Consider the following 12082-nt stretch of genomic DNA (forward strand, 5'->3'; position numbering starts at 1 on the left):
TACTGGAAGCTAAATAAATTGGTACACAGGACACTATTCTTTGCAAACAGGAAGAACATGTACACACATTGCATCTGTTTCAGCTAAACAAACCAAGTGACAGCCATTCGCTGGTTCATTCCCCAGGACAATGTCCTGACCAATCAGAGTCAAACTACCTGGTTTAAATTTCAAAAAATGCTAGTCAGTTAATGGTCAGTCACAATCAACTGGTGTGTTCTCCATGGCAACGCCTCTACCAATCAGTTTCCACTTGTCAACCAATCGGCACTCATACAGTATAAATATGTTGTTTCCCCTGACATTGGTATATTCTTGCGAATGGCCTGATGAGTGCAAGACAAAAAGCTTTGACAAAAGAGTTTCTATTTTCAACAATGAGCAAGTGTTAAGCAGATACCAGAGTATCTACCGTCTGTCTAAGAACTAAGTCCCATGCCTAGAGTCTAAGATAGAAGGACCCATCTCAGAACATCAGTGACCCACCAGGTAGTGCCATCAGCTAACCAAGAACAAAGTATTGATCAGTGATTGAACAATGTACAGGTTGTGTGAGCTCCAGCTCAGATAAGGGGGAGGTGGAATTTGTGACCTCAGAATTCTTTCTTAAGTTGTGGCTAGAGTCAAAGGTTAAAAAGTAAAGTATAGGAAGAACATTCAGTTGACTCGGAACCAGTTAAGACCTTTAACAGGAAATTGGGTGAATTATTTTTGAGAAAGTAGACTGAGGGCTGGAGAGATATCAGAAACACTAGCCAACTTTCTTTTAAGGGAGGTAGTAGGAGAATTTTAGTGTTTCTCAAATTAGGTATTGTAATATGCCTTTAAGGGATAGGAGCATGACATCAATAGGAAGAAAGTGTGTCATGTGATCCAGTTTAGTTTAGCTCCTTTCAGCAGAGCACACACACAGCTCTGCAGCTCTGATGTCATCAAGCTTTCTATCCATTTATATCTGTTCACATGTGCCTAGAATTAATAAATGAACCCACAACGTGTTTGCACAATCCCTTATGAGTGATTGGTGCCTTTATATCATCGTAAAAACACAACAGTAAGGGCAACATTTATAGGGTGAGGGGATTGGCAGGGGGACATGGGTTCTGATTGACGTAGATTTAATAATGGCCCATTCAGACCAGAAGCTTTCTTATTTATTTAAACAACATTTGCCTTTTGCAAAACAAAAGCAGGGAACCCGTAAAGAAAGCAGACAAAGATGGTGGGAAATTGAAACAATTATTAAGCTGCTAATCCACATGAGGAGAAAACAATTGTTACTTTCTAGGATTTGTATCAGTTGAGCCTGTGGATTAAAGTCAGAGCTAACAGCTTCCTCTGAATGCCAGACTGAAAATAAAGTAACTTGGAAAAATTACTTTTGACCTGAGGAGCAAGTAGCTCAAAATACTTGCTGTTAGTTAATGTGTCTTTCATGACTTCTGCATGATCCAAAGGGCTTTGTAGCCAGTGAAGTGCAATCACTGCTGTAATGTAGGAAACACGGGAGCTAATTGCACGTAGCAAGCAAACAGCATTGATACTGGATGAGGGATAAATACTGGACACGATACCCAGGATATCTTCCCTGCTCCTCTTCTTCAAAATAGTGCACCCACCTGTGAGAGGACAGGGCCTTGGTTTGCTGTCTCATCTGAATGGTGGCATCTCCGCCAGTGCAGCACTCCCTTGGCATTGCACTGAAGTGTTGGGCTAGAAGATGGGTTCAAATCTTTGGAGTGGTGCTTTTGAACCCTTAACCTTCTGAGACAGAGATGAGAGTGCTCCCAACTGAGCCAGAGCTGGCACACAAAATAAAGGCCAAGCACTGTGGATGCTGGGAATCTGAAATAAAACCAGAAAGTGCTGGAAAAACTCAGCAGGCCTGGCACCTATGGAGAGAGAAACAGAGTTGATGTCTTGAATCCAACATGACTCTTCTTCAGAACTGGCACATAAAATATTCGATAACCATTTAACACCTCAACTCACCTGGACAGCAAACGTTTTTTTTTATATTTAACTTGAAGGAAAATTTTAAAAACCTGTCTTTTCTGGTTGAAGGAGAAAAGCGTGCAGACTGCTAATGTTGTTCAAGTAATGCATGATGCATTTGCGTATAGTTTATGTCCTCCAGCCATGTGTTTGGAAACAAATGAGAAAGGGTTTTGCCAAACAGTCTCTCAGAAAGACGGCTACCTTTTAACATTAGCAGATTGCAAATGCTTTGTTTTGGTAAAAGCATCAGTGTGATATATTAAGACTCCGTACCTGAAATCCCTAATGAGCCCTGGTGCCCTGTGCGCTGGGGTATTTCATCGGAAGAAATTAATTGAGCTTGGTACAAAACATGCTCATATCCCACAGCTGTCACAGTGCCCACCCAGCATTTCCACCTGGTCTTTGGGCTACATTGGGAGACTCTTGTCACGTCATTTATTCCGACTTCAATCAGTTTGCTTCCGATATTACCCTTCACATCTGGTGCTTGTTAATTGACTTTGATAAAAATAGCCACCTTGTGACCTCTAGGCCTTGAGTTTGTGACTTGGAGCCATTTGCAACTACTGGAAATAGGGCTGGTGAATCACGACACCTGCACTGCACTGGGATCTGGTTTCCGTGCCAGGAGCTATTCAGGGGCATAAACACTGCCCACCCCTTCAAGCTTAATAGATACTAAACTATTAAATGAACCATATGTACTCCCAGAATGTGCGCATGATGTAAGGTGTGTGCATAACCTTACCTGACTCTTCCCCGCCATTCACCCTCTGGCTTTTCTTTCATTTAACACGGCTCCTTCTATCTTTTCAATCACCTATTGTCCCAACAGGAAAGCTGTAAAATCTTCATTGAACAAGCACTTAAAAAGGCATCAGACGCCTGGGGAATTTTGTGTAATAGTGCTTGCCCTTTAAAAGCGCAAGGGACACTTACATGATAACTGGGTTCAGGTACACGCATGTGTAATAAATGTCTTTATCTGGTGTAGTCCAGTTAGTTTTACAGGTTAAGTCGAATCACCACCTGTGGTGTATCAGTGTTCCTCAGTGAGCAAAATGTGGAAAAGGCCAGCGCAGGATTCCACTCCTCATCTCATAACTTATCATAGAGTAGTACAGCACAGAAATAGGCCATTGAGCCCATTGATTCTATGGTGGCTCATGTGAAGGTCAGTCCAGTTAATTCCCTGCAATGTTTACTCCTTCAGTTCCCTTCTGAAGGCCATTATTGAATCCACATCCATCACCTATTAGTCCGTGCACACTCATGTGGCCTCTTTTGACCTCTTACTAGTCACTGACCCTTGAGACATTGGAAACAGTTTCTCTTTATTTACTTTATCAGGTAAGCCTTCATGTGAGGAGGGCAGAATATTGGGAGGGTAATAACTAAAACCTTAAGAAGTAGGTAGTTGTTCAAACTTTGATATTTAAACAAAATGGAATGGGAGAGAGAGAATTCCTAAGGTCATGCACTATCTCAGGGCTCTTCCCAATCCATATATCTCAAACCTCATCCTTCACCCTTCTGGCTCCAGAGCACTGCTTTTCCCTGCTTTGCCTCATCATTGGAGGCTGATCCTACAGTCAGTACACAGCTGCTGTTTGAAACTTTCTTCCAAATCCTCCCTCCTTGCCTTTAAGAGCCCCACCTTAGACATGTATTTGGTCTTTCCTCATGAACATACTTGCCTCCTGCTCAGTGTCCATCTCTTTTTCCAATTGTCTAATTTCAAGGTGAGAGATGTTTACAGAGAATGAAAGTCTCCGTCGTATAGACATCAAGTGTTAGTATCAAGGGCTCCCGGTTGCTGCTTAGCAAAATGCAGAAGAAAGCTCTCTCTCTGCTATCCAGAGATATGCTTCAGCCCCAGCCCAGCAAAGCCAATGTGATGTTTTTGCCCACTTCCCACACCATCCATCCAGTGCTGCAATTGATTACCACATTAGGGATAGTGCTGTTCAGTAGACCTATGGTCTCTTGGAGCTGGATAGAGATTGGATAAACCATCATCACTCAAGACCTTTCAAGTGAGATCTGGTACTTTTAAATTAGCTCCACTATTCTGTAGAGCCTTGCAATGGAAGAAAGAAAGTACTTACATATGTCTAATGCTACCATGATATTAAAATGTCCCAAAGCACTTTAACGTTAGTTAAGCACACTTTGAAGTACAATCACTTGACAGCCAATTTGCACACAGCAAGGTCCCACAAATGGCAATGTGGTAATGTTGTGACCTATTGGGTGATTGATAAATATGGGCCCTGGGACAACTCCCCTGCTCTGGGATCTTTGACACCCACCTCAGAGGGCCTCAGTTTAACATTGCATCCGAAGGACCACACCTCTTGAGACTGTAGCACTCCTTCAGTACTACGCTGGGAGGTGTACTGTCATGCGTTTTGCACTCAAGGCTCTGGAGTGGGAATTGGACCCATGACAATCTGACTAAGGGGCAAGAGTACAACCCATTGAACCATGCCCAACACTGTTAAGTAGAGATTCAAGTCTAATGGGAGGTCTGAAAGACTCAATATCCTAGCAGCTTTGTTTTAAAAATTGTGCATTTTTTTGTTCAATTTATTCTGGTTGCTGAATTGTCTTTCTGCATTTTAGGTTTCACAGAGGGGACTATACAGTCGATGTCTGCATCAATGACTACCTTGACATCTACTGCCCCCACTATGATGACTCCGTGCCAGAGGAGAAGACAGAGAGCTACATTCTTTACATGGTGAATTTTGATGGCTACAGAAGCTGTGACCACAAGAACAATGGCTTCAAGCGCTGGGAATGCAATAGGCCGCGCACGCCAAATGGCCCACTGAAGTTCTCTGAGAAGTTCCAGCTCTTCACACCATTTTCTCTGGGCTTTGAGTTTCGACCTGGAAACGAGTATTATTATATATGTGAGTACACCCCAAAAATACACTGCATGAGGTGGTTAAGCCTCCTTGTTTCCAGCCATTGGCTGTGGGACAGAGGTGGAAAAATTCCTAAGGCCAGGGAGGACGTCTGCAAGCAAAGGGTAATTAAGATCCAGACTACTCCCCAGGTAGTGTAATGGAAGCAGAAATACTGAACTCATTTAGGAGGCAGCTAGAGGCGAGTAGGACCATAAGCTCCAATGAAACATTGAAGGAGAGGGTCTGAATGGCCTTCTTCACCCATACCTAGCTTTGTGAAGTATTCAAAAGAGAATTGGCAGATGGATTCAAAATAAGTTTCTCTTGATATTCTGTTCCTGCTGTCTGATTGCACTAACTTCTACCCTCTCTGGGGCGTGGTCCATAACCATTAACCATCCACTGTCATTTCACTCAAGCTACCTTCCTGGGCATGCAAATATGGATTGAGTGCTGGCAGCCGACTGCACTATGTGTGGGAGGGTGGTGATGGGGCTAAGTGCTGGTCATTCTCAAGTTTCCTACTTCCTGCTGGACTGTCCATTCACGTGGATGTTGGGTAAGTGGATGGTTTGTGCTGGGTTCCAATGTGTCTTCTTCCACCTCTTGGCCAAATACCCTTCCCAAAACATCTAGGCGCACACAATGAGTCACTTTTAGCAGGATACTGGAGGGCCATCTGGGCCTGTGGAACTGCACCACAGCACGAGAGATAAGGAGGGAAAGTTAGACAGAGAGAAGACCAAATGGAGGTACGGAGGTTTACTCATTCAGAAGGGGATGTTTCCATTTGCGAGGCATTTTCTAGCCTTTTGTTTATTTAGAGTGTGATGGTGCATTTTAGATGGGACTGCACTGTCACTCTGTCTGTCTTTTGAATCTCGCAGGAGGCAGGCAGCCACATTGCTGTAAATCTATAGCAAAACTCAGTGAGAACCAAAATAAATAAAAAGATAAGAGACTTTCTTGCTTGCAGGCTGAAAGGTTGATCAAGTAAAACAATTAAACAGCGTGAATCCATGTCTTCGTTCGATTTTCCAGATACATTGGTAATAATGACTATTGATTATCTACTCTCCCCTTATTAGTAACCCAGGAATGCTTCAAACACTCATTTAGCTGGGTCCAAACTAGTTTCAAAATTAAAAGAACCTGTTGGCATGGTTAATCTTAGAATTTGTTAGTGATTCTCTTGAAGCCGTAGAGCTTAAATTAATTGAAGGCTCTCTGCTGATTAATATTTTTAACTTGTTTGCCAAATGCTACCAGAGCATTTTCAGATCCGTGCTGTGTTACAAAGCTTCTCTGCCCTCTCTGGGAGAGAGGAGAATGAATCAAGGCAGATACCTCAGTCAGTCAAATTCTTCAATCGTTTGGGTCCTCCTGTTGTGAGGACTGAGTGGGGGGTCATTTGAGGGGGTTAGAGGTTGGGGGGAATAATAAGGGGAGAGGGGGAAAGGCAGAGGGGATGAGGAGGGTGTGGGTGGGTGAGGGAGCCTGAGGGGTGAGTGGCGGATTAGGGTAAGGAAAGTGAGGAGTTTGAGTGGGGTACGGAGAAGGAAGTGGAGGAGGGGGAGTCGGTGTGTTACGGGGATTGGGAGGGAGGGCTGGTAATTGGGGGAAGGGGGGAGAAACTGAGTGGGGAACGGGGATCAGGACAGTGGATGAAGGTGTTGAGGGGGACTGAAGAATGGGGAGGGAATTGAGGTGGAGGGGAGGAGTGAATAGGGGGTGAAGTGTGAGGGGGAAAGAAAAAAATGGGGGAGGAACCAGGGAAGATAATGTGGGGCAATGAGAAGGGGACTACTGCTGCTGAGACAGTTCACCCATTTCAATCTCCACAGTGGATGATAATTAATGATTCCATTCAAAAGACAAAATTCTTTCCTAATTTTATTGATTAAGTTGTGGAAAGTCAATAAATCTGTTTAAAGATTTAAAATTAACCAAGGTTATGAATTTCAACCTAAACACAACCGCCATCTTTCTCTTTCCCTCCCTCTCTCTCCCCCTCTGTCTCATTTTCCCAACATACTGTTGTAATGTTGGGGACATGCAGCCTCGCTGATGATTTCTTTTTCCTGGAATTGCTCACAGGAGTGTCCAGGGAAGTAGTCTTTCATCCCTGAAGATTCCAGGAGAAGCCAGTGGATCCCTGGCCCCCAGTCTCTGAATGTATCCCAGAGACTAAACGGGACAAATACAGAGCAGAAAGGGAGAGGGGGAAATCATTTCAGATCATCCTACACACAATGATAATATGGAGCAGTGATATCATGAGGTGTGACTGAATGTAAGTACTGCTTAATTGAAGCACTTACCATCATTCAGTAAAGTCCCTGACTTCATCTCAGTGGTAACTTGATTGCCTAAAGGCAATCTTTATGTCTATGCCTCTGTCTTTGTGGTTAATCAAATCTTAGACACATACATTTAGGTTTCAGATGTTGTCATTTATGCCATTAGTTGCGGCACCAGCTATCACTAGAAATTTAAGTATTGTCATAACACACACACAGAGGCCTGATAATTAAAGTGAGGAGTCAGGGCTTGTCAAATATGCTACAACAGAAGTATAATATCACATCAGAATCTTATAGTGCTGATCTTGCAATCATGAGGGCAAGCACTTATTACTATGGCGATGAAAAACAATGCAGATATTTGACTTGTAGATTTCAGTCTGAACAACTCATGGAATAAACTTCAAGGCACATTTCGGTATATTAAATCGTCATGTTAAAAGAAGGCTGCATTGAGTTAATTGAGGTATTTGCTTGTATTGACCTTGTCCTCCTATTATAGAGAGGGATAGTGAAGGAAAGAAAGAGTTCTCAGTGCTGTTACCTGTCAGTAACTGGTGGAAAGAGTGCAAGTGGAGATATGGAGGGGGGATGACTGGGCTGGACCGAGCTGTGGTGCCCTCCGTGGTTGAATATCTTCCCAACACTTACCATTTAGGCTTACAGGTGATGAATGCCCACTTGGGCAAGGTGCACAAGGGTCTCTGGTCTCAGGAGGTGCAGTTCCACAACATGAGACAGCACCTTCAGTTGGAGAGGGGAAGGATGAGGAGGCATAAACATAACACATGCAATACGTGACACATGCACCACATAACACACAGACATGCAAACATCACACACAACACAACACACCACATACTACACACACAACACACATTCAACATAGCACACAACACAATGGACAATATGCACACCACACACCATACAACCCAACACAACACAACACACAAACACATATGCTCAATCATTCATCCCACCAAGGCCATTCCTGTGCCCATTTCAGTCACATCTCCTTCTTTTTCCTCATCTGCAATGTTCTGGTGTTCCTTCCTGTAGCTGTTAATCCCCTTACTTTTAAATAAAAAAGCATGTCGATGTGACTCCAGTAAGGCTGCATTTATTGCTCATCACTAGTTGTCCTGAGAAGGTGGTGATTGGCCTTCTCTTCAAACTGCTGCAGCCCTTGTGCTCAGGGTGCCTGCTAGGGAATTCCAGGATTTGGACCCAGCAACAATGAAGAGATATGCCCAGGTCAGAACAGTTTGGGACTTGGAGCGAAACTTCAAGCTGTTGATGTTCTCATGATCTTGGTGCTCTTGTTTTACTTGGTGGTAGAGATCAAGGGTTAGGACATGTTTAATAAGGTACTGTTCCACAGTGCCCTCTGGTATTCCATCGCCCAATGGCCATTGACCACATATGAGTCACTATAGTGAAGGTTGGAGGGCTATCAGACTGGGTGGGACATCACAACTGAGCTTGATTGCAGCTTCATTGCTTATCTAAACTTGCGAACTTCCAACAATGGATCACTTGATGGTGATTGGGCTGAAGACCAGGGTCCTGGCTGCTGCACTTCACTAACACGGCTTTGTATTGAGTAAGTGAATCAGGGATTGAACCAGGGGCCTGTTAATCTGTACAGCTCAGAGAAACTGAGCTCATGACTCCTGAGAGCAACTAATCCTACAATTACAGTTACAAAAACGGAGTCAGCTGCAACAGTCTGTAAATTCCTTTCAGATAGGAAACATATTTGACCCAAACATTGATTCCTCATTCTACTCTACCATTGTGGAGATCCCTAAGCCAATAGTTACTGTCACTGTGGATGTCCAATGCACCATGATCTCGACCTTTTAAACCAGTATTCATTCCCACTTGTGGACTTCATAAACCATTGTTCCCTCTCGTTGTCTAGACCTTTTGATTAAATGGTTCCATCATGCTGTGTAGACTTTTTAACCTCATGTTCTCTCTCACTGTCTAGACCTTTTGATTTAGTATTTACTACCAAGATGTGGACTTCATGAACCAATGTTCACGTTGACTTCTAGTGCACTGTATAGATCTTTTAATCCAGGTGCACGGTAGCACAATGGTTATGTTACTGGACTTGTAATTCAGAGGCCTAGACTAAAGCTCTAGGGATATGAGTTCAAATCTCACCATAGCAACTGGAAGAATTTAAGCAATCTGGAATTAATTCTAGCCTCATGAATAATGACCAAACCTGTCTGGTTCATTAATGTCTTTAGGGGAGGGAAATCTTCTGGCCTACATCTGACTGTGACTTCTATGGTTGACTCTGAGTTGGCACTTAGTTATTGACAGCTCCCCACCACCTGCTCAAGGGCAGTTAGGATTAACAAATGACAGTGTTCACAGGAAAAGAAACCATTTCTTTTAATGATGCTTCTCCTGGACTTGCTCACACCAGCAGTTTCATGGAGATGAATTTTAAATCCTTGGAGACTCCGGGCCCATTCTGGAGGGTTGACAACCCAAGCTGGGATAGGCTAGCCTTCCAATCCCAAAATTTGCCAGCCTGAAAGAGCAAGCAGATCACCTATATAAAAAAAAACCGCTGTAGGTAAATCCGAAGGAAAAAAATAAAAATATGGTATTTGCACACAAAAATGGCAACATGTTAAAAACGATGGCAGCCAGCCAGAAGCTGATGATGTAATAAAATTCTTTGTCTCGGATTTGGCAAATTCATCAAAAAGCCGTGCAATAAGTGTTAAAATTAGCATTCAGGTCAGGCTAAACTTGAGAAATTACATCTTATTTGGCTTCCGCGAAAGTTTCATTAGAACAGGACTGCAAGAAAGAAAAATATCTGTCCTTTCCCTTCAGAAACTAAATTCTATTAACTTCTAAAGCCCAAAGCTACTTTGGCTTTCTGAAAATAGTTGCCAAAGTTAACATTTTGTGTTTTAGTTTACTGTTCTCCATTGAAGTAAACAATGTTTCGTTATTACCCCACTTGACTTGAAGTGTAAAGCATCCCTTTATTGGCTACTTATGGTTGAATGCCAAACTACGTGTTCCTTAAATCATTTCACCAGTCTCCTCAAAAATGGTTCTGCAGGTAAGTGCATGTTTCGATCTGGGACTGAGCTGTACGGTATAGGAAGATCCCAGGTTCAATTTAGAGACTGTTGAGGGTTAGCTGATCTGAGGTGGGTGGTGATTGTGGTGTTACAAAAATGACAACTGGTATTCGTAAAGCATTAGGCCTTAAGGAGCAGCTGAAGGCGCATCTGCCAATGGTGGAATGATTATAATTGCGGATCACAGAATCACAGAATGGTTACAGCACAGAAGGAGGCCATTCAGCATCTGATGTCTGTGCAGGATGATGAAACCAGAATTGGAAGAATGCAGAGATAGGGTTGCAGAGCTGGAGGAGGCCACAGAGATGGCTAGGGGGCGATACAATTTAGAGATTTGAAAACAAGGAGAAGAATTTTAAAATTTGAGTCATTGCTCTTAATCAGGAGCCAGTGTAGGACACTGAGTCCAGGGGTCATAACTGGTTAGGGTCAGAAAGATGCTGACCAAAGTTCCTAGTCCTGTGAACCTTGAAGGAAATGACCAGGGTGAATCTTGGGCAAGGGCAACATCTGGCTTGGACGAGATGACCCACACCCCATCATGGCCAGTTGACTATGACTCTAGGCTTGTATGAAGAATGTTCATTTAGATGAACCTCCAGCATGAGACAACTCCGTCCACAAAGCAAGAAAAACAATAAATGTTTCTTCCATCAGTTCTTCTCATTACTGAGCCTAGCTACAATGCATGAGCAACAACAACTTGCATTTATTTTTATATTTGCAGTAAAATTTCCCAAGGCACTTCACAAGAGTGTTATCCAACAGGATTTGACACCGAACCACATAAGGGGATATTAGGACAGGTGGCCAAAAGCTTTTTCTGAGAGGTAGGTTTTAAGGAACATCTTAAAGGAAATAGAGAGGCAAGAAAGTTTAGGGAGGGAATTCCAGAATATAGAGCCTAGGAAACGGAAGGCTGAAAAATGAGAGCGAGAGAGAGAGGGAGAGAGAGGTGGGGAGGGAAATTTCATTTTTTATGTAAAAATAGGAAGCAACCATTGCTTATGGTTTCAGTCATTAGAAAGTAATTTGTTAATTGAGGCAATGTTGACAGAAATGCGTTGTTGCCAATTACTATTAGAATGTTTCCTTTGTTCATTTATAGGATGTCAGCATCGCTGTCAAGATATGCATTTGCTGCCCATCCCTAATCGCGCTTGAGGAGGTGGTGATGAGCCGCCTTCTTGAACCGCTGCTATCTAGGTTGTCTAGACATCCACAGTGCTGTTAGGAAGGGAGTCCCAGGATTTTGAACCAGCGCCAGTGAAGGAACAGTGATACAGTTCCAAGTCCAGATGGTGCGTGTCTTGGAGGGATACTTGCAAATGGTGGTGTCCCATGCATCTGCTGCCCTTGTCCATTGAGGTGATAGAGGTTGTGGGTTTGGAAAGTGCTGTCAGAGGAGCCTTGGCAAGTTGCTGCAGTGCATCTTGTAGATGGTATATCTGCTGTCACTATGTGCCAGTGGTAGATGAAATGAATGTTTAAGGTGATGATGGGGTGCCAATAAAATGGGCTGCTTTGTCATGTATGGTTTCAAATGTCTTGAGTGTTGTTGCATTTGTACTCATCCAGGCAAGAGGAGATTACTCTAACACACTCCTTGTGACATTCAGGTGGTGGAGAGGCTTTGGGGAGCCAGGACATAAAATACTCACTGAACTCCCAGCCTCTAACCTGCTTTTGTAACCACATTATTGATATGGCTGGTATAGTTAGGTTTCTGGTTAATGGTAAC

The 12082-nt window shown here is 43.2% G+C and overlaps 1 protein-coding gene across 2 annotated transcripts in view; it reads left to right on the forward strand.

Moving 5' to 3' along the window:
- Positions 1-12082, forward strand: part of LOC144688959 (ephrin-A5-like) — a 350979-nt gene that overhangs the window by 298627 nt on the left and 40270 nt on the right. For both annotated transcript variants that reach the window (XM_078556030.1, XM_078556031.1), the window contains exon 2: positions 4627-4919. In XM_078556030.1, the coding sequence (XP_078412156.1) occupies positions 4627-4919 (293 nt within the window). The remainder of the gene's footprint in view (positions 1-4626; positions 4920-12082) is intronic.

The sequence above is a fragment of the Cetorhinus maximus genome, chromosome 13, assembly GCF_964194155.1.
Source record: "Cetorhinus maximus chromosome 13, sCetMax3.hap1.1, whole genome shotgun sequence".
Classification (NCBI taxonomy): Eukaryota; Metazoa; Chordata; class Chondrichthyes; order Lamniformes; family Cetorhinidae; genus Cetorhinus; species Cetorhinus maximus.